At 40.8% G+C, this 26,705-nt stretch overlaps 1 protein-coding gene across 1 annotated transcript in view; it reads left to right on the plus strand.

The window, feature by feature from the left end:
• The window catches only part of LOC121926383 (mucin-5AC-like), a 184,857-nt gene that overhangs the window by 69,247 nt on the left and 88,905 nt on the right, over nt 1-26,705 (plus strand). Inside the window, 1 exon segment of the mRNA XM_042459323.1 lies at nt 24,645-24,665. Within this exon segment, the coding sequence (XP_042315257.1) occupies nt 24,645-24,665 (21 nt within the window).

Here is a 26,705-nt window from a genome sequence, read left to right on the forward strand (position 1 = left end):
CCCAAGGACACCCCTTTCCAGGCTGCGGGAAAGCGGCCTTTTGCCGCTTCCCCGCTGCCTGGAAAAGCAGCAGAAAGTGCAAATGTTTTAAAAATATGAACATGACAGAAAACAAAATGGTCAAATTCAGTCATTCTCAGTGATGGCACAGGAGCATTTCAATTTTTTTTAATCAGGCCATACATATAGCCACTGAAGTTTTTGCCACCACAGCAATTTTCATTGTCCAATTTGTTACCAGGAAGAAGCTTCACTACAGTTCCAACTTCTTAACAGACAAGGATGGCATGTTTCAGTACCTCTGCTAAGGGTTAATAAAATATATGAATGTTTGTGCCAGACCTTTCAACACCAGGGCAACCCTTGCTCAAGGCTGCATCATACTGTATCCTTGTAGGTGGTATTATATCCTTGTTCGGTATTTTAACTATTAGCTTCATGTAGTCATAGTTTACAAAACAGTCATTCATTATTTCTTCTGACATCAAAGGATAGTCTCTTCTGTTATATTTAGTAAAAGGGAAAGGTCCCCTTTCCTAAATGACAACTGACCAGTTTTACAGCACCAGGAAACAATCCGGATTTTCCATTAGTCATAAATAATTGTCACATTTAATTGAAATATAATCTGATAGTATTCGAAGGTTATCTGAGAACAGAACTATTTGATGACTCAGCCTGAGGCTAAAACATCTTTTGTTTCAACTTTCGATATTCAAAATAACCATTAATAAATAACATATTTAAAAATATGGCCAATGGCCACAAGTTTGGATTCCACAACTACCCTTTTGACAATTATGCAACAAGTATGCTGTAAATGGTTTTTTTACTCTCTCAGTTCTCTTTCTCTCATGTTTCCTTCCATCTTTTGTTGAATGGCTGATAGCATGAGGAAGGGAAATAAAGATATGGAGCTATAATAAAAAGTACTTCTATCCGATGTAGTTCTTTAATGAGGGTTAAGAATTCTCTGTGTGACTTGAGAGGTGCTGATAGAAGTCCTCTAGCAAAGAAATGTAAGTACTAAATAGAGATACACCATTTCAAAGTGAGATCAAACTGTGTAGTTTAAATACTGTATACTAATAGATCCAGGAGGCAGCATATAACCATAAAGTCAGGTAGCCGTGAATACACTCTGCATGCACAGGGGTGTCCAAAGCCTCTATGGAACATGTCCCACTTCTGCTTTTCATAATGTGGTAAGAATCTGTGGAGCCTAGATTCTTGTGGGAAGCATTTCAAATAGCATGTACAAAGTGTATGCATATTATATCTACTGCCTTTTTCTTTATGGCAAAACTTTTAAAACACACAGACACACACGTACACTCAATCAATCTTGGGCTCTGACAACTGTTACTAAAAGTTAGTGATGACAAAAATAAATAAATAAATGGGCCAGGATTCTGAGAATTGTGAACCAAAAGAGACTTTGGACTTGCAGGACAGCTTTAGAAAATGAGGGAAGTTTCAAAGCTAGCTTGTGATATTCAAAGAGACAGCTACATTAGTCTGTTTTAGCATTACAAAGACATAAAGGAATCCAGTAGCATCCTTGAATCTAAGTGAGCAAAATAATTTTCTAGCATAAGCCTTTGGGAACTACAGTCGACTTCATCAAATGCACTTGTAGTCCACAGATGTTTATGCTAGAAATTTCCTTTCCCAGTTAGTCTCCAAGGGCACTACTGGATTCCAGGTTTCAAGAGGGCACGCAGCCCAGGTGTACAAAGAATAAGGTCAACAATTTCTTTGGCTTAGCATTAGTTTTCTTGAGTGAGCCTAAGCAGCACTTTACATGCCAACCACTGAGTCAAGTAAAGGCAAATTTGGAGAAGTTATTGGTGCCTTTGTAGAGGCAGAGTCAATGTTTGTACAGAAATTGGCAGTAGATGTATTCTGTGAGAGGAGGAAACCAGTAGTATAAACATTTGATCATGGATCATTACATTGTAATGATAGATTTAGTTCTGTGACTTAAGTAAATTAAAAACTTTTTTAAAGGAATAACTTTTCCCTATTATACATTATTTTGTGCATTTTAAAAAAAATCAGAAATATACAAATTTCATTGTACTCACATGTATGTTTGGGAAATGTGAATTAGGTAAATTGACATACAAATATGAACCAAATGGATTTCTCATCCAAACACAGTGAGGGGTTATAGATATGCAGTAATCATGATGACAAGTTTTCTCAGAGAAAGTCCAACCTGTGCAGCAATTTTTTTTTACCAGGGAGAGTACATAGAGCCTAATGCCAAGGAATACAGAATGCCACACTCCTAGATGAGAAACAATAGCCTGCTTCTTAAGTTGTACTTTATCGGTATATAATAATCAATAAACTGCTGTGCCTATAAGACCTGACAGAATTTTTCAACTCTGCTTTTGCTGTATTAGCACATTTTTAAATAGGCATTTCCTAGGGAATATATGAGAGGTATTATAAGGCTGAGATTTACAATATGAAACACTTGGTTGTCTACTGGGAAGTGAAGATCAAATAAGATGTGATTTACGTGATGAGCAATTACTGCATATATTCATGTATAAGTCTAGAAATTTTAGTCAAAAAATTCCTCACAAAAAACCCTGGATCAACTTATCCATGAGCCAATGTAAATACTGTATTTTAACTCTTATCAAAAAAGAAGCCATATCTTTCTCTGTGTAGAGAAGGTGAAAGCTTAGTTCATCTCAGGAGCACCTAAAAGAGGCACAGGCCCCCTCTATTCTCTCCATTGCAGTGACACCTCTGACTTTTTTGAATGCCTGGGTGGGAAAATGGCAGCAGTGGTGGTTCTTTGTTGGTTCTCCTCAAAGGAGTGCTTAGAGGAGTCAAGCTTTGAAGGATATGAATAACACATGTTTGGCGGCTTTTATCAGTTAAAATCAGGCAAAGTTATCATGTTAAAGTTAAAAGCTATAATCACTACAAATGTAGTCACAATTTACTTTGCTTTGCCTTTTCATCTTTTTTGATGTGTATGTTTTCTTAGCCCCAATTGTGCCTGCTTGCTTCCCCTGCACATCACATAACCATCATTTACTGTAGTTCCCTCTTCATCCATTCAACCTTTAGGGTGAGAAGTTATGCCTGCTGGAATTTTGTAAGTTCTTTGGCATCATTTCCCTTTGCTTCATCCTTTACATCCTTTGTTACATGGCATTAGGTTTCACCTTTGACTTATCCAAGGGTCATATCAAAATCCAAAGTTTTTGCCCAAATTCCTGCCCTTGACATATACATGAGGTCGACTTATAAATGAATATACATGGTATGTGAATGGGTTTTTAATAAAAAAAAAAAAATAGAAGACATGATTCCTCCAATCTAGGAATTTATTGAACACATTTTCCAGCCCAATCAGTGCACTGGAGGGGATCGGGCTGGAACGGGGAAAACGTGTTTTACTGCACTCAAAATTGCTGCTGTGCTGCTGTCTGCCATGCTATAGGGGACAATTTTGGTACTATGAAAGCTTTCTGTCTTACCAAAATCAGCCACCAGAGCACTGCTCAGGGATAGATCATGGTCATATGGCAGCACAGTGCATGGATAAGGCTGAAAATGTGTGTGATAAACTCCCTAGATTGGTCCCAGAGAGAGGGGCAAAGAGTTACAGTTCCCCTACAAGGGGTGCTGGTGAATCCATTCTGGGTTTTAACATTGGTCCTCATTCAATGAAGACTGGGGTATAAATACAGTAAGTAAGTAAGTAAGTAAGTAAGTAAGTAAATAATAGTAACAAGGGAGAGCCTCTGGCATCTGTGAGGGGAGCAGTGCTAAAATGCATTACCTCCACATAGGATGGAATAAACTAAGACCACAACTTAATTTAAAATTCCATAAAGCAATGTAGAACTTTCTGTAATGCAGAATATTGATCAGAGGTAGAGGTCACTGTTTGACCACTTCCCCTGACCATTTCAAACTGAAAAACACCTACCCTGATGTCAGTCAGTATCTATAGCCTGATCTCATCTGGTGATTACTCTTGGGGGGGGGGGGAGGGGGCAGGTAGTCAGGCTACAATGCCCAAGTCTCAAAGGAGAAGCAATAAGGCAGTCTGACTCCAAAGATTGCTCTTGAGTCTAAATTCAGAAGTCAAGGAACCATCCTGAAGAATCACCCTTCACTAAATTCATGGCTTTTGGATGCTCACTAGATCTCCAGTACTATTCTACCTGCTGTGGCCTCCTGTTTAAACAGTACAACCTTGACCTGCTCATAGTTCTGAGGGGTATTGGTGCAGGATAAGCAAAGATTTCCCAGCTCCCTTCTTCCCATTCTCCAGTCAGGAAAAGTGAATATAAAATTCCAAGGCCAAGGAAATTTAGAATCATAGATCCATAAAGTTGGAAGACACCACAAAGGGCATCCAGTCCAGCCCCCTACCAGCAGGAAACACAATCTAAGCACTCCCAACAGCTGGTCATCCAGCCTCTGTTTAAAAAACTCTCACACTTCATGGCAGCATATTCCACTGCTGAACAGCTCTCATTCTCAGGATATTCTTCCTAATGTTTAGCCGTAACATCTTTTCCTGTAGTTTAAATCCATTGCTCCATGTCCTAGTCTCTGGAGCAGCAGAAAAGAAGCTTTCTCCATCCTCAATGTGACATTCCTTCAAATATTTAAACATAGCTATCATGTTACCCCATGATCTTTTCTTCTCCAGGATAAACTTATCCAGCTCCCCAAGATGCTCCTCACAGGGCATGGTTTCAAGATCTTCTTCCCACACTAATATTGCTAGTGTGATGTGACCTGTATGCATTGTCACTTCTGGCACCCTCCTTTTCTGGAAGGATTCAAACCCTCCTGAGCCCCACAGCCATCATGAGCAGCAGTGTGGGGTCAGAAGGTAAGAGTGCATTCACCATCTCTGAAGTGGCAGGTCCACCAGCCACCCTGCCCCTATCCTCAATGTCACTAGGGTCCAAATCCAAAATGACTTGTTGCCCATGGGTTCAATCCAGTCATGAATATACCACGATTCTGCAATGTAAAAAACTTTGTGCAGCCAAATAGTATGCTGAGTGGGGTGCAATATGACATCTATAGCAAACACAATTTGCACCAATTATTCCTAAAAAAAAAAAAAAAAAAAGAAGGGGGGGGAATATTTCATAATGAGAAACTAAAAATGCAGTTCCCTGTTTTAGCTCAGTCCCAAGATAATGTATCTGTTTAATATTCTCCCACTAAAACCAATGGAACCTAAAAGTGCTTCATTTTAACAAAGAAAGTTAAAGTAGTTCTGCTTAGTTTTGTCTTAAACATTTTCAACCCAATTAACTATTATGCAAAGTGGTTAACATCTGAGAGGACGATACTCATTTCAACAAAGGCAAGTATGTCTCTCTTGATTTTATAAACAGTGTCCTTTTGGCTTAAACTGTGAACTTCTTTGTATGTAGTGAAGCAATGGAGTCAGTGTGCCAGTCTTATAAATGATGAACATACTCTTGTGTCAAATTTTGAGAGAAAGATGAGATATAAATCAGATAAAATAAATATCTGAACAGTCTGCCTGAAAGAATACAGTATAAAGGAATGAGTACGCTGGATGTGAAGGATGGGAGTTGTCCAACACATCTGAGGGCATCAGGTTGAGGAAAGGCTGTGATGAAGGGCATCTGATGAGAAGACAAAATATCCTCATCTAACTTTTTAGAAAAGTAAATCCTAAAAACAGAGAGACTTCACCCAATGACAAGGTGAATAAATAAAGGATAATTTATCTTCAGATGCATTTAGAAACTTTTGCAAGGCATGTTTTTCTGGAGGTCAGATAATTGCACAAAGCAGTAGAGCAGGAAGCCAAAAGTGATTAGAGTGTAAGAAGCTCAAAAAACGCACATTTAATTCTCACCTTTTAATTGTTTACCAGAGGTATTTCCCTCATTGTTGTAAACCTTGAAAACACAGGATTTATCATTTGGTAGAACTGTTGAAAGAATACAAAGCTCTTTGGGGATGTAAAATAAATAAAAATATAACAATTATAACAAAAATATGTCAAAACAAGAAGAACTGAGGATTGCAGAGAAATCAGGATTCATATAGGCAATAAAACAAAATACTAGTAATCACTATAACTATTAAGAATTCAAATCTTTTTCAAAACAATTACAAGAAAAGATGGTTGGAGATTAGGAAAGATCTAAGTAATTGGAACAATTTGAAATGATTCGTTTTAGAAAGACTGGCGATTATTAAAATGACTATGGCGGGGTACAGACCGCCGCTTTGCGGCGGTTTGCCGCGGCCGCCAGTAGGTCCGCGGGGGAGCCGGAGCCTTCACACGGCCCGACTCCCGCGCGGACCGAAAAAGAAGCTCCAAAATGGAGCTTCTTTTTCCGTTGCGTTTGCGACGTAGTGAGGCGCCAGGGGCGCGCTCGCTACGTCACAAGCGGCGCGACGCGTACGGACGCTCAGCGTCCGATACGCAAAGATGGCGCCGGCCATGTAGAAGGGCCGGCGCCATCTTGTACGGACGGAGTCCGTACTAGGCCCAGGGGCGTCTAAAAGAGACGCCCCTTTTTTAAAATGGGACGTCCAAGCTGCAGAAAGCACCTATATTACCAAAAAAGTTATTTTTTTTTATCAGACAATTCCAATTATGAGAAACCATTTGGAAAGAATGGGAATTCAGCCTGTGCTGGATGAAATTACACTCCCCTTAAAAATATGGGTTTGCAGCTAGGACCAGGTGATGTTTCCAAACACTCTTCAAAGGCAGCCCCACATAGAGCTTATTACAGTAATCCAACCAAGATGCAACAAAGGCATGTGTAATTCAAGGAACAGACACAACTGGTACACAAACTTTAACTGTGCAAATGCACTCCACATTATTGCTGAAATCTGAGCTTCCAGGCTCAGAGATGAAAGCAGCAGCACGTCCAAGCTGCAAGCCCATGCCTTCAGTGGGAGTGTAACTCCATCTAGCACAGGCTGAATTCCTATTTTCTGATCTGCCCTTTAAAAGGCCAGGAGCACTTCCATCTTGTCTTGGTTAAGTTTCAATTTGTTTGCCCTCAACTAATCCATTATTGAGGACAGGCACACAGCTTCCTTGGCTTGTAGTGGAAAGGAGTAATAAAGTTGGATGTCATCTGTATATCAATAATACTGAACCCCCCAAACTCTGGACAACCTCTCTCAGCAGTGTCATGTATATGTTAAATACTATGAGGGATAGAACTGAATCCTGAGGGACCCCACAAGAAAATAGCCAAGGGATCAAGAGTCCCCAGCACCACATTTTAGGTTCACTCCACGAGGAAGGAACAAAGAACTTTATCGTACTGTCCCTAGAACAGTCCTGTTGCGTTCCAAAAAGGGGGCGTGATGAGAACAGAATGGGGCTAAGAACGGCTCTTACCACACAGGGGAACGCCGCTGCTGCCACTGGACATTCCCATTGCATTCTACTTCCGTTCCAGAGGGTGTGATTTTTGAGAACGCTTTTGAACAGTTCTCAAAAATCACGCCCTCTAAAACGGATGTAGAACTTATCTAGTGATAAGAACATTGCTGCTATACAACACAAATAGATGGTCTAAAATCACAGATTGATTTGGGGCCTGGTGAAGAAAGTGAATATGCTTCTTCAAAGTGAGCCCTCTGGAGGCAGATAAGTGCTTGTTCATTGGCTTAGTGGAATTATCACATAGGGCCCTTAGGACTGGAGTGTGGCTTTGGCGAGGCTTCCAAACTCTTAGGAAACATGCATCATTTAAACCGGATACTTCCAAAGTGACCCGAAGCAGCTTTATTTTGGCCTGTCTGTATGGGGCCAAAGTAACGCAGTGCCTCATGTATGAATTATAAATAATGCCTCATTATTTCTTTTGGAAATTATTATATAAAGATGATACTCAAGCTAAAACAGAGAAATTACATTAGAGTGTGGGATATCTTGCAACTTTAAGATGCCAAGTTATTTATCTTGCTGAGAATATTTTTCTCCAGAATTTGGTTACAATTTGATAGGGATCAGTAAAAGTTCAGTGGGTGATATCCCTTTTTAAAATAAATAAATAAATATGTAAGACCTGGAACTACTAGATCCAAAGTCTCTTTGGTCTCACAAGAGACTCCAGGATCAGATCAGTCCCCTTCTCCAGCTTGAGGTGGCATAGATAATTCTCACTTCACTGAAATCAATAGGAAGGAAAAGAAACACCAGAGAGCTTTCCAATTGTCCATCCTCCTAACCTGACTGGCACAAGTACTGGGTCGCCTGCCATTTCACATATGCACGCCTATGATTACTCCACCTCTAATATTGGTCACTGGTGTCATAGGGATGATTGGATCATCCAATTCAATCACAAGATTGCAGTCTTTCAGAGGTTTGTGCTATTGAACCAAGAGAGGTGGAATAGCAGGTGGCTCTAACAACAATGACAGCAGGAAGCACAAAGACAGGTAAGGATTGTCTGCACTGGAGCATCTCCATCTACAATGGAATTGAACCCTAGACTCATGGCTGCCATAGTCAAGGCTACAGTCTCGGGGACATCGACCAGACTCTTCACTCACTCCACAGCTAAGAAAGGGGCAAAGGTGCCATGAACATTACCAAGCATTACAGAGGACAGGTCATAGAGATCTACAGACCCTTCCCCCCATTTTCTCTTACTGTGCAAGACGTGTGTGCAGTGTCAGCAGTAGTATGAGGCCTGTAGCCACTGAGGAGCCTGGAGCAGTTGTTCCATTTTGACCATTGATGATCCAACCAAGGATAGCATCAAAACAAACAAAGGGAGTGAGAAGTTTACATAAATTATGGGTTATTCAAAGTCACATTAAGCATCTCTTTTACTAAGAAATTCCTCCTTCTGAAATGCAAGTCAGGAATGGTATAAATGTTCTTACTATGTCTTTAAAGTTAAATTGATTTACACCTAGTTAACTTGCTGGAGTTTTGCCTGCGAACCCAGAAAACTACAAATGTAAACATTTTGGTGGTAGTAGTACTAAATTATTTAGCCTTGCTGCTTAACTACAACATCATTTTATCACTCTTGAAAAGGTTAAGTATATTGTGAAAATTTAGAAGTATATGCACTGGGAAGGAAATCAGATATCAGAACATAAGTTTCCCCTTCCTGCCTCACAGCTGGTAATAAGAACTACTTAAGCCTTCCTTAAAGTGCTTTGCGATAATACTTATATGAGTAAAAAAAAATCTTTTAAGAATCTTGAAGGTCCTGTTTTATCATTGCATCAAATGTTTGCCCATGATTTCATAGAACTGAAACGGGACTTTCCAGAAAATACTGTAGGTCCTTGAGGTAATAAAAAAGAGGTCAGTCATTTGTACATTTCATCATGGGAAGAATTGTCCCAGTCTTCAGAAGGGTTGAATCATTATGAAGTATAGCAGTCCCATTTGTTGTTGCTGCTGTTGCTTAGATAAATGTGCCATCAGGGTAACTTTTAATAAACTTTTACAAATTATGAAATATGGTAGTGTTTAGATTTGTGGGTGGAGACTTGGGAGATTCAGGTTCAAGTACCCAGTGAATAATAAAACTCCTAGATGATTTTAAGCCAGTCACTCATATGGCCCCACATGAGAGGGTTTTGTGCAAATAAATTGAGGAGGAGCAGAGCTATATATGACCTTGTGCTTATTGGAAGAAAATCACAATATGAATGTAACTAAATGAGAAAAATAATGTACTAAATAAGTTGAAACCAACAATTCTGTAAAAGCTGCATGAAAATATTATAGAACAGTTTGAGTAAAATAGGTTAGTGAAAGTTTAGAAGCCTAGGGTTGGTTGGTAGGTTTTTATTCTAAAGTCTTTGACATCAGAAACATATTACAATGCTCACAAAGGGGCTCAACAGACTGGCCATTAAGGCTGGCCTGGGAGTGGGGTTGGGGCATGGCATCCACATGACGCATGCCTCAACTCTGCCCCCAGGCCAGCATGACACCGCACGCTGCTCCACATGGTGCACAGTGTCACGGGGCTCTTCTGGTGCTGCATCTACATGCTGCAGCACAAAAGGAGCATGGAAAAGATGTGCAGCAGCAGCTATGGAGCTCTTTCTGGGGCGCACAAAAGAGAGATTGGGGCTGAGGCATGTAGTTGCCATAGCCCTGATCTAGCGCTAAAAGAGGTGGCTGCAGGCTACCCGTTAGGTGCGGTCTGTCGAACTTCAAAGAGAGCTTCTCTGGGGGATGCATTGAGGAGACACATTCACTCAAAAGGCCCTCTCTATGGTTGCTGGCACACTGTAGAATTAATGCAGTTTGACACCGCTTTAACTGTCATGGTTCCATCCCATAGACTCCTAGGATTTGTAGTTTGTTGTGGGAGCAGAGCTCTCTAAAAGAAAATGCTAAAGATTTCACAAACTATCAAATCCCTTCAGCTAAAGCAGTGTTAAACCACATTAACTCTGCAGCGCAGATGAAGACTATGGTAGCAGTCTACCATTCCTCATATTGTGTGGGAATCGAGAGACAGGGATCTATATGTGGACACTTTCAGGTAGCTTACCCTATACCCATGCTGTAACAGGTTTTAAAGACCAAGATCAGAAATTGATCAGGCAAAAGGGTAGTATACATATGTTCATAACATCCAGTCCCAATTCAAAGTCCAACAGTATTCAGAAGTAAAATCCAGTTGGACAGGAAGTCTGGAGAATGGAAACCCTATCTGCAGCCCACAGCCATGAGTTGGAGTAGCACCAACTGTCAAGGAAAAAACCGCTAAGAAAGACCAACGTTCCCACCATACCCACACAAAGATCAAAATGTATCATTCACATGTAGAAAATAGGGATAATATAATTCTTAGCATGATGATGGTTCATTTTCAGTTATTTTTCAAGACAATGTGTCAATGATATTACATACCTGCCAGGTTGTATAAAATCTGTACCTTCTGTTTTTGCTAATTATGAAGAAAGATAAGTGCATTTTTTACATGTTGGATGGATGACCTATATGTAAAATGTGTCACCTTCTCCCACAAAAGTAATGGAAAATACAATGAGCTATTGATTGTGTGATTCCCCTTCAATGAGATGCAATTTCCCTTAGATGTTTTAAAGAATTAGTAAACAGAAAATATCTAGGAGCCCATTGGCATCTGGCAAATAATTAGAACATAAACCAATATAAGATCCTGAAAGCCCAGAGGAAAAATAGGTTGGGGTAAGTGGAAATTTGGAGCAGAAGGAAAATTGATAGAAAATTGGCAAAACTGGTCAGCCTTTTCAAGACTGTCAAACCTTTGACATTATAAATGAATGTTTATTAAATATTGCTGTGTAACAAGATATTTTTCTCCATTAGATTCTGATGATGCACTTGCTTCTGTTTATCATTACATATAAACACACACCTGATATGGGTGTGTACCCATATCAAAAATAATGATATTGTGTGTACCCATATCACAAAATGCATATAAGGCAGTGATGGAAAACCTTTTAGAGACCGAGTGCCCAAACTCAGTGGGATTCAGTGTTACCCGATGCTGGGGGCAGGGGGGGATTTCTGGGGCGGGACTTCCAGGGGAGGGACTTCTGGGGGAAAACCCAAGGCACGCTCTCTCAGGCTAGCAATAGCAACCCCCCCCCCCTCTGATGAAACTTGTCAAAAAAAACACCTCCATGATAGTTTCCTCTTAGGATTGCCATAAGTCAGAAATGACTTGAAGGCACCACACACACAAGTCATGCTCTCTCAGCCTCAGAGGGTGGAAATGGAAATCCTCCTCTAATAAAGCTTGCCCCATGATAATTTCACCTTACAGTCATCAGAAACCAGCACTCTGAAGGGAGGGAGGGTGCTCTGGGCCCATGCTGGAAATGACTTGGAGGCACACAACAACAACAACAACATGTTGTTGTTGCATCGCATAATTAATTCATCTTTCAGGGAAAGGCGCTTTCCATCCAGCTTAAAATTGGCCATTTTAAGAGCATAGAAGGCACAGCACAAGAACAAGAACAAAGAGAGTATTTAACTCTGGAGATTAGGGCCTGAATCCCAGCTCAGTCATGAAACCTACTGGGAGACCTTGGGCAAGTCACACTCTCTCACCCTCAGAGGAAGGCAGTGGCAAAACTCCTCTGAAGAAATCTTGTCAAGTGCTCACAATCCTTTCTTTGATTATTCTCTTGTTCCAAAAGATTTCCTGTCTTACTCAGCATAATCCATAGCATGCAACAGGATTGTTCTATGAACCAAATAGCAGCCTGTCACTCATTCATATAAGTAGAGTCGAAACTCTGTATCCAAGGATTCTGAATCCATGCATTCTACCATTTACAGCTTGAAAATATTGATTTAAAACATTTCAAAAAGCAAACCTTGGTTTTGCCATTTTATATAAGGGACACCATTTTACTATCTCATGGTATAAAATGGGACTTGAGAATCCAACAGATTCTGGTGATCATGTGGGGTTCCTGAAACTAAACCTCAGCAGATACCAAGGGGTCATTGTATTTCTGTATAATCCCAAATGGACAGACATTATTCCTCTCTCTAATACACACATTTGGCCTAATTCTTATCGATATCTATTGCTAATATCTTTTTTAAAAATGATCTCATTATTGAATCCAAATAACTAGCCTTATTCATATTTGATAAAGTGTTCTCCTTTATGTTTTTTTTATTATTATTATTTAAAGCAGGGGAAGGAAGGACAGGTGCCTATGTAGATAAAAGGAACAGAAGAGAGTTAAGTGGAAACAAGGAGACAGAAAAAAAGAATCTTAGCATCTTACAGCTTGAATGTGTGATGGGACAGGGTTGGGATCGCTCTCCCATCCTTATCCTGTCCATGACTGTGATGGTGCAAAAGCCTTTCATAAAGTAGCACTGATCCTGTCATTATTCTGTCATTGAACTGGAATTGTAATAATGCCAAATAATAATAATTGTAATAAATTAATACAAAATGCCAGGACAATTCCACTTTAATGGCAGGACAATGACAGGATCAGCGCGATGTCATATGAAAATCTTTTGTGCAATCACAGCCAATCGCACTTCCCAGACAGGACAATGTCTGGATAAGCATGGCATAATGTGAGAGTCCTTCCCATGATTGTGTGGGAAGTATGGGAAAAGGACAGGACAAGGAAGTCATTTTCCCGTCTGATAATCTCCATTGTGTAATGTGTTTGCTTTTGAGACATTTCCAACTTATGGCAACCCTAAGGTGACCAACCTTAAGGGTTTTTCTGGCAAATTTCTTCAGAGGAGATTTGTGCCACCATCCTTGGAGGCTGAGAAACTGGATACTAGGGTTGAATCCTAGTACCATTGTGTAGTATCCTGTCCTGGTTTGACCTCTTTGCTGCCACACATACCTGTTTTGATCTAAACTGAAATCAGTTTGGAAAGCCACACTGGACCCCCATCACGTAGGAGATGTTTCTGCTGTGTGCACATGTCCCCCATATATCAGTTTATGTTTGGTCACATCACCACAGTGGCTACAGTGTGGGAGATGTTGTTTCCACCATGCATGCGCATAGCCACACAATCAAGTAGCCCATCTCTGTTTTCCATCATTCTGACCACCCAGCTGCACTTTCACTGGATTAGGTGCATGTTTAGGTGGTTATTTCAGCCTTCACGTGTGTTGCCTCCACCCCTTCTATTTTGCTGACTCATTTTAAAAAAATTAATTCCCAGTAAATTGGGTGTCGGTTTCATGGCATATTCTGCAATCTTATACAGGCCTACTCAGCAGTAAGTCCTACAGAATACAATAGTGCTTACTCCCAGGAAAATATTTTATTTTGCTTGCCCCTTGAGACCCCTCCACCATCATCCTGCTCAAAAGGATACCTAAAGCAGATATTAAAAGATCAAAGCTTCAGTGTTTCGCATATGTCTAGAGTGCAAATGGTGCTGAAGAAGGTGCTGATCATTCCAGCCCTTGTAGATGAGAAAAAGCCTGGTGGGAGCACGTATCTCTGACAACTCTGTGTTGCCCCCCATTGGCCTAACCTTCCAATTTTCCCAATTCCACCCTGATCCCAATTCAGAGGTCAAACCACACTATAAATATATATAATCTTTATTTCAGCCAACAGGCCATTAGACAACAAAGTGTGTATAAAACGCATAAAACATATAAAACATATAAAGCAATGGGGTGCTATAAAAAAAATCTTTCCAAAATCAGCAGAGTATACTGAAGGTTTTTTTTTTTTCTTTTTTACAATCTTCCTAAAGCCCTCAGTTATCAAAAAGAAGCGTTTTCACATCAGAAGGAGATGAAGGTAGTGAGTTCCAACAGGACTGATATCAAGGTAAGGATGTATTATTTCACCTGTGTAGATTCAGCCTGGGCTACTGGAGTTCCCTAGTGTGAGAGAATGTTTCAAACATTATCACCAAATGTTTCTGACTCTTTACAGTTAATTACAGTCCATTGCCAAATTCCAGCCTTTTAAAGTTTCAGTGTTCAGTACATAATGTGCTTCCTAACTACATCTAAAATTACATCTACAAACATGTCAAGGAGCAATTGTGAAACACAATCCCCTGGAGCAGACAGTAGGTGTGAAAAACTGGGTGTATTTTAGCACAAAAGCACCCTGTGCAGCTTTTAGTGTTTTTGAAAAGAGAGATTATTTTCCTCCATGCAAAGAAAGGACATGGTCTGTACATAATATTGCTCATTTGTTTGTGTAATGCAGTTGAGCCTCTGCTTTATTATTACTGTTATTACTGGGGCCTTTGGAAGTTCTGTTCCTTCCAGTGCTAGTTTCTCAGGTTTGTGAGCAAGCAGGCTAACCATCAACATGTGTTGATTTCCAGGTTTGTGACATTTAACTGGTTATTATCAAGTGCGATCGGGTGTTTGCAAAGGCACTTTGCAAACTAGCACAGGGATGCCATGCCAGGTTAGCAAGTGGAATTGCTGGTGCTCATTATTATATAGTACTACTGCTGTGGACCATGATCTGAAACACTTTTTCCAGATTTATTTTTTCTCAAGCATAAAATAGTATTTCAAGAAGTACACCCAGGCTGCAGCCACACTGCAGAAATAATCCAGTCTGACACCACTTTAACTTCCATGGCTCAATGCTATGGAATTCTGGGAACTGTAGTTTTTTGAGACATTTAGGCCTCACTTTCAGAGAGCTCTTGGGCCACAACAAACTACAATTCCCAGAATTCCATAGAACTGAGCTATGAAAATTAAAAGGCTGTCAAAATGGATTATTTCTGCAGTATGGATGCAGCTCAAGTCTACAAATGTTTATGATACAATGTTTTTGCTCAGTTAGATACCTTATAATGATGAAATTAGGGATTTATTATGCACAAAATTTGCACATGGTTGATTCATATAAAAAACAATATTTTCTGCATAGAAAACACCATATTCTGCACAGGAAATCGTACAGCTGCACAGAAATATTTTCTGCACAGAAAGTGCTTCCTGTGCAGAAAATGCTGTTTTTGGTGAAAAACAGTCATTTGCAAGTTTGAGGAAGGACTGTGAAATGTGAATTATTTTTGAAAATTGTGTGGTTTTCAAATACTTTCTTGCAACAAATTACTTGTTGCTTTTTCAAGAAGAAATTTAGTAAGAAATTACATCCCTGATGCATGATTGTTTAGACACTAGCCCCACTTAGTCCAGCTGGGTTTAGGACTACAGTCTGACCTATTAAGGCTTATTTTTGAGAAGTGGTTTCAAAAATCAACCAAACAAGTAAAAGTATTCACAGCAACATTTTCTGGTAAAAGGCAAGCGTGGTGGATAAAACAGAAAATCTGAACTCAGAGTAGCATCATGCACAGCATCAGAGTTTTTATGGGATTTCCCCCCCTCTGCATCATTGGTCATTCATTCAGCAGTAGGTTTTAAGATCTAATCTGGTAGTCCAACATGTTCTAAACTGCACCATGAATACAGTTATTAAACTGGGCTTGCTTGTATCAGAAAGTAAGAAAATTGCATAACAAAAGAAAAGAGTGGGGATAACTTGGAAATGACTTTTGATACAGAGCAAGGAGAATAATCACCTCATGCCCTCTGAATTAGGGCATTCAAATATCTTATTATACCCAGAGGCCTGAATCCTATTGATTAGTCTTAAACAGAGTGATGCTTTGATTGAGATTTCCTGCATGGCAGGGGGTTGGACTGGATGGCCCTTGCAATCTATTCCAACTCTATGATTCTATGATTCTATGATGAAATCAGCAGACAGGTAAATCCCATTGATTCAATTGCACTATTCTAGATGGCAGTAACAATAGGATTCAGGCCAATGTGTTATGAAATGCATGAAAAAGGAAGAGAAAAACGATGTACTCCCAAATAAGGATGGGTGAGAAATAACCTTCAGTTCATTTTATAAAAAATATGAATTCAATCTGGGGATAGCAAGAATTTTACAAAAGTTGAAAGGAGGATAAGTGATAAACTGGTCCAAACAGGTTCAGGGTCTTAAATGCTTAATTCCTAAAAGCTTGCTTTGAATTTGTCCATGTTAGTGTGAATTAGGGTTTGTTTCATTCTACGTTATTTTATTTATTAATATATTTTTGTCCTGCCCTATATCATAAGAGCTCTGAAAACACAATTTGAAATCTGAAATCAGATCTCTGGTCCACAAGCACTAATTGGCAATATATTTGTGTACAGTGTGCCTATGTTATATGCGGGTGTGCCTTACATGGCTTCCAGCGTATGCTGGAAGTGCGCGTGGGAAGAAGCCTCTGAGCACCTGGAAGAAGTAATGAGCGCACACCATGGGCATGAGCCCCATTACTTCTAATGGGGCTCCAGCATATGTGTTTTTTTCTCTTATGCGGGGGGGGGGGGGGGGTGTCCCACCATGTGCAGCCAGTTTCCCACCAAGTGCAACCAGTAGTCGTTGCTGGTCTCCCATGACCTTGTGCTCATGGTCAATCTTCTGCATCCCATTGGCTTAGATTTTATGTCACTGGGAGATGAGCCCAGGGCTATAGCTATGTGGAGGGGGACAAAATTAGTTTATTGCTCTCAAATAAAAATCCTGCCCCCCAAATGAAATTTCTAGCATTGATGTAACTTAACATTTCAGCTAAGTCATTAGAATTTCAATTGAGTCTCTTATTTGACAAGACACACCAGGTGAGGTGTCCAGCAGCTCCGTGAATAAGATTATACTGGATCAGTTTGAGTCTGTGAGTAATGAGGATGTGGACAAGCTCCTTGGTAGTGTGAAGAAGACAACTTGTCCTCTCAATCCTTGCCCTTCATGGCTGGTTGTCCAAGGCAGAGATGCTATAATGACGCATCTGAGACACATGAGGGGGAGAGAGGCCAGGCCTGGAAGACAAAGAGCCCTCCTCCAACCACCATCTTGAGGGGGAGAGAGGCCTGGCCTGGAAGACAAAGAGCCCTCCTCCAACCACCATCTTGAGGGGGAGAGAGGCCAGGCCTGGAAGACAAAGAGCCCTCCTCCAACCACCATCTTGAGGGGGAGAGAGGCCTGGCCTGGAAGACAAAGAGCCCTCCTCCAACCACCATCTTGAGTGGGAGAGAGGCCAGCCTGGAAGAAACAGAGCCCTCCTCCAAACCCATCTTGAGGGGAGAGAGGCCTGGCTGGAAGACAAGAGCCCTTCCAACCACCATCTTGAGGGGGAGAGAGGCCTGGCCTGGGAAAGACAAGAGCCCTCCTCCAACCACCATCTTGAGGGGAGAGAAGGCCTGGGCCTGGAAGACAAAGAGCCCTCCTCCACCCCATCTGAGGGGGGAGAGAGGCCAGGGCCTGGAAGACAAAGAGCCCTCCTCCAACCACATCTTGAGGGGGGAGAAGGCCCATCGGCCTGCTGAAGAAAAAGAGCCCTCCTCCAACCACCATCTTGAGGGGGAGAGAGGCCTTGCAATTTTTTTGTATTGTGTTTCAATTTTACTGTACACCGCTATGATCATTGCGGAATAGCGGTCTATAAATAGATGCTGGCGAAACGTCAGGAAGAAAGTCTTCTAGAACATGACCACATGGCCCAAAAAACCCACAAAAACTATGGATGCTGGCCATGAAAGCCTTCAACTTCACAATGCCGTCATCCTCCCCTCCTTGCATAGCTACTACTAGATAAAACTATTTACCATCAGCTCCCCATTTCTTCATATATACATAAATCAGATGATGAAATCTAGATCATAGTGTGCCACTAGCAGAGAGCAGATATATCAAAAAACATTTGTAGATCAAATAATTTGGATGACTCATGCAAATGAGGCCTTGCATGCTGGCATGGAAGGCAACGTTGGGGGACCAATCTTAGCACAGGATAATCCCCCCATATATATATATATATATATATATATACACACATACACACACACACACACACACACACAAACAATCAATCAATCAATCAATAAAATGCTATTTTGCCATCCCTTTGATTGGGTGCAACTTCATGGCATCTTCTTCCTCATAGTAGCAGTCTTCTCTGAATGGATTCCAACCACACCTCCAGATCTCACTGCCTTTGCGTTGCATGGTGATTTTTTTTTAAAATGTTCTGGAGTGTACTGACCAGAGAAGTGTATGTACAGAGTACAGAACAAAATCTCATATAAACACATTTTTTGCCTAACAAATAGGCAAAAGGCTGACATGTGACTGATTTTCACAGGCATTTCAAATGGAAATGGAAATGTGTTACTACAGCATGACTTTCTCATTTGTTATGCTGGCATTTTACTTGCATGCAGGTTGAGCATCTTGGCTTAGGGGAAGGCCTTGCAGAAGGAGGTAGTGGATACCTCATTCAAAAGCTCTGAAAAAGTGTGGCATGACCATAATCTTTAGTTGCACCCAACTGTATCACCACCATGGTGCAGGCCCACATATATCCTTCTTGAGTACTGTTGTTGATGATGATGTTGTTGTTGTGTGCCTTCAAGTCATTTCCAACTTATGGAGACCCTAAGGTGAATCTATCATGGGGTTTTCTTTTCAAGTTTCTTCAGGGTGGGGGTACCATTGCCATCCTCTGAGGTTGAGAGACTGTGACTTGCCCAGGGTGACCCAGTAGTTTTCATGGCTGAGTGGGGACTCAAACCCTGTTCTTCGGAGGTATAGTCCAATGCTCAAACCACTGCACCAAGAAACACAAATTATACCTGAATTTATATGTGTAAACTAATCTAAACTAGGCCTGTAAAAAGCTCATTTATATAATTGGGATTATGTCATAAAGAAGTTTCTGCAGTTAATAACTGGGTTTTCTTCAGTCTACTCAGTAAAGGGAAAAACAGATGGGTGGAAGGGGCAGCTTGAAGCTGCCCCTTCCAAAGATGGACTAAGCCATGACGAACACATGCCACAGCCCCAATCCACCTTGAAGCTGGCCGAAAAAAGAGCAACAAAGATCTGCCCTGCCGCGGCCCCATGGTGGTTTCAAGCGTGCCATGTATAAATGCTGTGCTACTAGAGCGCCTTGAAGCCACCCACATCTGGGCAGCCTCCCAACTTCCAGGCAGCTTCAGGGTGACGTAGGAGCATGTGATGTATAAACGCCCTGCTCCCAAGCCACCAAGTCTGTTCCAGCCCTTAGTTTTCCCTATGTGTCATAGTTAACTGGTTGAGTACCTTAATCTGACATACCCGAACATTCTGTTAGTTTGTACAATGAGATTTTTTATTTTGTCATCCAGTTCATTACTAGCATGTTGAAAATGTTATTCATGGAAGGTTAATCATACAAGGAAGGAAGGAAGAGCAGCATTATAGTCAGCACAGGAAAGACAAACTAACAAGAGTACATGCCTAATTGCTTATCACTGCTCCAGTCTCTGGTCTGTTCTCTCATTCTTTCTAGTTGTGCCACAAATGCCTCTTCTGTGTGCTATTTGTGGTACCCAACCCACAGAATGGCTGCCCCTGTATCAGGAAATTGACACAGAATACATCTACACTGGTTGCCTAATCCAGAACCAGTCTGGAGCATTACAACTGGCCCTGGTTGGTGGCTATGTGCATCAGGATGAATTCAGTGCAATGGCATGTTATTATACTGGAAAGTATCCCAGTTCCATGGATTAAATTAATCCCCCAAAATGAAGGAGTGAAAGATTAACCACCCCCTCCCGACTCATTCCTATTTAGTAAAGTTTTTTCCTGCATTCCTTTGTGGACTTGTTTTCAAATAGCACTTACATGAAGTGGAGACTTTTATACTTCATGGTTATTGGAATGAAATCTAGGTCAGCAGGGGAACACAGCACAAGGAGATCCTTATCTTGACCTATTTCAGCACACTTAGCAGAAGTTTCTTTCACAGCTCAAACAGGTACAAAGGACAGATTGATGCTAACCAGCACAAGCATTGTCTGAAATACCAAATATTTCATTAAGGATTGCTTTCACACCCTGGAACACAAGCTAGCACCTTAAATGCCAAGTGCTGAGGATACAACCTGAATGGAAAGTGTCTTGCCCTCCCGTAGCTAAAATGGTTTGTGACAAAAGTGATCTTTGCTCAGGCTCCCACCCTCTATTGAGGTGCAACCCACAGCCATTGATTGTTATGTGGCCGTGTGCTCAGATCTTTTGGGTGCTGTTCCAAACATTACCCAGAGCTGATTGTATGTTTAAGATTTTATTAGGGTTTGCCCTGATAATCTCCGCTCGTCATAGTTCATAATGTGACTCAGTAGTGACTGGTTGCATAAGAACACTCAGTATCCTTAGCACCATTAATTTACCAATGCATTTGTACTATAGTCTTTTCTCAGATTTCTTGGGAATCATGTTCTCATTAGAGAAATGAACATCTGAAAAGGTCATCCCAAGGCCCTCCTCCTTTTTCCACCTTTGTATCCAATGCATGCTGCTTGGGGCAGGGTGGGAGGTGAGGGCAAAGACAGGGGGAAGACAGAAAAATTGTTTTGAAATACAATGTTTTTTTAAAAAAATTATGCCCATTTTACTAAAATATGCATTGACCATTTTACTAAAGCATATTTGGATGCATTTTTAAATAAACACATGTTTCTATGTATACCTTTCAAATATGCTTACTTGATGTAATTTTCAAAAATCTGGAACATGTAGATTTCTAAATTCAAAACACATCCAGCAGGGGCAACCGATAGATCCACCAGCGTGGAGACTTTTACACTGGAGTTTACTGTTACTCCTCCCACACCTGCTTCAAGTTGAACTGAAGCTCTGCCAGGGCCAAACAACTAGGTTCCAGAACCAGTAAAGTTCCTGTTCAACTCAGAGAGGCTCTGGGAGGAATGGTGCTCAAATCTAGATTGAGTTCACCACCTATATGGTAACAGAATCACTGACCAACCCTGATACCAAGTCTGGGTCCAGGTGGAATAAACAGAGGAACTCTGTCAAAACTCTGGGCAGAAGGCATTTAATTCTCACACATCCCTAGTTTTTGTTAGCTGTATAGTTGGCCCTCCATACCCACAGATTCTGCATTCATAGTTTCAACCAACCATGACTCAAAAATATTTGGGGGTAGAGATTCCAAAAAGCTAACCTTGCTGTTTGCCATTTTATGTAAGGAAATCCATTTTACTATGCCATTATATATAATGAGAATCCACAGATTTTGGTATCCATGGAGGGTCCTGAACAAAACAATGGCAGATAGCAAGGGCCCACTGTCTTTATCTAAGCTGGGAATCAGCATTAGTCACACCTTCTTGATGACTAAGGTTCTGCATTGGGAGACATACATATTTCATATACCTATGTCTCTGCAACCATGTCTCTCTATGTTAACCCTACAACCATCTTTGTAAGTCATACAGTCAACACTTCAAACAGCCATTTCTGGGTTGTCATAAAGTGGGGGGGATCTGTGGCAACACATTCAGCCATTTTCTTTTATCTGGACACATTGTGACAGGCACAGGCAAGGACTTCCATGGGCCCTTGGGATGCTCCCTGCAGATGACGTTATTTTAGCTGAACACATTGCTGCTCCTCTACTCACTCTTCAACAACACACAAATGGCTATGTTGAGGGGACTGCATGACTTATAAGTTGAGTTGAAGGGCAGCTTTTGGTCATTGTCGTCAGTGCAGAATTGGGATCTACACAATGATGGAAAAAAGTGGATTGTGATGACATAAGGCAGACTTACAACATTGTAACTGACTAACAGGATTCTAGCCTCCATTTCTTTTTTTTAAATTTTATTTCTTACAAAAAAAGGCACAAAACAATAGCAAATACAAACAAAAACAAGCTAAAATGCAAGCTAACATACCAGCCTCCATTTCTGAACTGCTATGCAAAAGCAGTGGCATATATCTACTGCCAATGTGTCTATTTTCTTCTACTGGAGAAGGATTGCTTCATGATGTTGGTAGCACTTCAGGTGTCTTCCCACAGGACATGGTAGTCAAAGTGTGCCTTTTGTCGAACAGATTTTTCCAGCTAGACAAAAGACTTGCTTTGACAACTGTCTCCTGTAGGGAAATAACTGAAGCATTCCCAATATCAGGCGGCAAGGCATAGAGAAAGGCGCTACTCTCTAGCTCCATTTCAGCTTTCTTTTCTAGTGCAATAATGCTCAGTGAATCCATTCAAGGTTTTACTCTGAATTTTAATAGCTATCCAGGATGCTGGATCCTCTCTCCAAATTAGGTTCAGCACCTTGGATAGCTCTTTCCCAGTTTAGATGTAAACCTGAAATGAAGGTCAGATCTGCACTGCAGAAATAATGCAGTTTAGCATTGCTTTAACTGCCATGGCTGCTTACTATGGAATTCTGGGATTTGTAATTTGTTATGGCACCAGAGTGCAGTGATAGAGAAGGCTAAATATCTCAGTAAATATCATTACAAATCCCAGAATTCCATGGCATTGCAACATGGGAGTTAAAGTGGTGTAAAACTGCATTATTTTCCCAGTGCACATTAGACTACAGTAACTGCTCACCTAACATGGAACTACCAGCCTGGGCTATTCCAGTTCTGGTTTTTTGGTTGTTGGGGTTTTTTTCTCCTTTGTTTTTAAATGCCCATAATACTTAAGAACAGGGAGAGGAGGAACAGGTTTTCTCTGCTAGCAATACACAATGGAAATTGCCATCAAGAGTGCTCACCAACTTGTTGACTGGAAAGAGATAACAGATTAACAGATGGTAAGAAAGTGTAACCTATATCCTTAGTCTGTCAGGGTTTTTTTTCTCTACATCTCACCCAAAATATTTTTGATAGCAAGTTCTATTGCCAAATATAATGCAAGGTCTTAGACTTATTTCAAATTTATTATTCATTCAGTACACTTCAACTCTCTAGAAAAGGATAGGAGAATTCATCAGCCCAGTTAGAAACTAATAAATCACAATTCATCCATCCTTCTTTTATTTACAAGGTTTCCTTCTCTTGCTCTTTTAGTATTATTATTTGCAAGCATTTTAAAAACTTATTATTTTTCAGATTGAAATGTAGAATGCATTGTAAATCGTCTGACTGCGAAGCCCAACAATCTAAATCTGAGAATCCTCTCTCTTACTTTTTACAGAGCTCCAAATGGACACATTCTGCCACTGAATCAGCAACTCAAGAAAGAATATTCAATTTCCCACACAAAATTATCTGTTTCTCTCTGCCCAAATGCCTTCCTTCTATAAGCCTCTCTAAACAAAATCCCAAACCTAAGAGCACTAGAGCTGTTTGAGGTCTATGAATCGTGAGTATCCATCTCCTATCAAATAAAGGAAGTGCTTTAAAATGAGACACTTTTTGTAGTCTTGGAGTGTACTATGGTCAGTTAACTGAAACAATAGTAAGGAAAAAAAGATAATGTAGTTCTTCACCAAATCAATATCAAGGTTGTAAAAATGATGCAACTTGGTTTTTCATTTGTGGGAATAGCTATTGCAGCCTTTCATGGAAATAACAGTGTGGAGATATTGTAGAAGAGAGACAGGTATTTATTTTATTCCATCCCTGTAGCATATTCCTGCTGCTGTCCTCCATTAGTATTTATTTGTTTATTGAATTTATATTGTGTCTTTCTCCCACCCTGGTCTATTCCACTTCTGTTGTTGTTGTTGTTGTTGTTGTTTTTTAAAAAAACACCTATAGAGAAACTTGCACAGTGTCATCATCTGCTCAACTCTTCTTCATCCAGTGTCTTGCCATACCAGATATTTGTGCTGTCGCAAAAGGAAATTTTGCAAAGTGTGGAGACCTGTCAATTTGGAGGATCTAGTTTAAGCTGTTGGTACTTCAATCAATAAATTGTCATCGTACCATTCATAACCTATTGAAACAAGGATACTTGAAAGACATTTCAAGACATCCAGAAAACCATAGGTTAGGGTCCCTGCATTGGAAAGACAGGAAAAATACTTTGTAGTTGAGGATCAATCGTTGTTGAATTTGTTTCTCTTGGAACAAACATATATCAATGGAAATATTCTTGATTTACACTGTTCCATGGGAATCAGCTTCTCAGAGGTACTGAAATGAAACCAAACATTTGCTAACTTTGAAAGGCTTTCCCACCCATTTGCTTTAATGATTCAGAGTGAATGAATGAGCATACAAGGGTGTTCCAAACCATCTTGATGCACACCATAAAAGCAAATTTACCCTTTTTTTTCCTTCTCTTCCAGGTGTTGAGGAAGAGAAGAAAGGTAAGATTTACAAGGGACCATCCACAGTGGTGTCTACAGTACTTCCTTTCCCTCTTAGTCAACCCCCGCTAAGACATTCATGTACAATTGTCTTTCTTTCTGGAGTATAATAAATTATCATGACTACACAATATGGCTAAAAAAGTCTCAGAAACCATAGAATGCATACAACCACATTTGGGGGTTTATCAAGAGAGGAATTCCATTGATAAGCTGAACTCAAACCAGCCCTTTCTGTCAACATGAGATAAACTTTGCCTAATTGGCTGTTGGCACACAACAGTGTTGTTTACCACACTGATAGTTGCCAAGAAAGCCACCTTCTCACAGAAAGCCACTTCTGTGCCTTCCTAGCATTTCTTTGGCCAGGCTGGCTAGTGGAATATGATCCAAAACAGTGACTGAGATCCTGCATCAGACATGTGTCCATGATGTTATGGCTACAATCTGTCTCTGAGCTGTCTCCCAAAATCACCTTAAAATCCAGCCAGATGCACTAAGAGAAGGAGTTCTGCAACACTAATGAGGGGGCAATGACAGATAATGCATCCAGCCCCATCCTGCAGGGGTTTGTTGTAACTCATCAATGTACATTTGATCACTGGGGGGGGGGGGGGATGCATTATTCTTTAGCAGACCTGTTCACTATCACTGCTCTATAGTTTTGGGGGCATTTATGATTATGGCAGTGGTTCCACAATGGAACCATTATGAGCTGTAAGTCTAGCTTAGCACTTCATAACTAACAGGTTGCCAGTCAGTAATTTTTCAGAGTTTTACCTGTAGCCACTGTTTTTATATCCATAGCCATGTTTACATTCTTTTGAAAAAAAAATTCAGCAAATTTTGTGAAGGATAAGGCTATCTATGCCTGAAAATGGGCCACAATGACTATACAGCGTGCCCGCTCCATACACGGGTGTGCCATATGCAGCTTCCGGTTTGTACGGAAGCCGCGCTGCTATTAATCCAATGGCTCATGCACACACAGTGCACACATGCCACACCGCCATTGAAATTTTTATTGATTGAAATTTTATTTATATACCGCCGTTCCTATGATCACGGCGGTTTACAAAACAAAATGAAAAACAGAGTCCTCTGGGCTGCTCCTGCCCAGGCGAGCCGGCTTTATGGAGGCCGCTCTCACCGGCCCCTCCCCCTGGAAAAACGCCGCTCCGGCGGCAAGGAAGAGTCTCTCTGGGCCGCTCCTGCTCAGGTGGAAAGCGGGCGGGCGGGCAGTTAGGGAGGGAGGAGCCTCTTTCTTCAGGCCAGCCATGAGCACAAGCCCCCATTCTCTTTAATGGGGCTCAAGTATAGGCAGAATTCACCTTACACGGGAGGGTCTGGAACGGATACCCCGCATAAGGCACGACTCCACTGTATATTGCATCCAGCATCACAGGATTTTCAATACCAGTGGCTGGAACACAAGCAGGAGGTGCCATTGTGTGCCTGTACTACCTGTGGGTTTCCCCATAGCATCTTTTGACCACTGTGATGAAGTAGCATTGGATTAGAAAGGCCTTTGGTTTGATCCAGCACAGTTCTGTTTTCATGTGCCTTTCAAACTGGTTTTCCCATTATGCACATTTATGTGTCTGTCTGAGGGGTGCATCTGAACTATGCAAACAGAGTCCATTTTGTCTAGTCTTTTCTATGGTTTCCTGGTTGTGCATGAGACTGTACCATGGAAATTAGTTTCCATGCAGATGTCAGCACCTGATGGCTAATGTAGGGGTACATACCTGTGTAACATCTCACTTTTATATATTAATTTCTCAGTATTTTATCTTTTTAGTACAAAGAAGTGTCAGCTTTTCTGTCATTCAAGAATACAGCTGAGGTATTATAAAAGGAGACTATACTTGTTGTACCTATGTCACAACAAATTATAAATCCCAGGATTACATAGGCTGGAGCCATGACATTTAAAGTAGTGTCAAACTGCTTTAATTCCATAGTGTGTGGCAGCACCCAAAGGTTTAGAAAATGTATGGCAAGCAATTTTCCAAATGTCACATTAAATTTCTTGATCAC

Source organism: Sceloporus undulatus, chromosome 1 (assembly GCF_019175285.1).
Source record: "Sceloporus undulatus isolate JIND9_A2432 ecotype Alabama chromosome 1, SceUnd_v1.1, whole genome shotgun sequence".
Lineage (NCBI taxonomy): Eukaryota > Metazoa > Chordata > Lepidosauria > Squamata > Phrynosomatidae > Sceloporus > Sceloporus undulatus.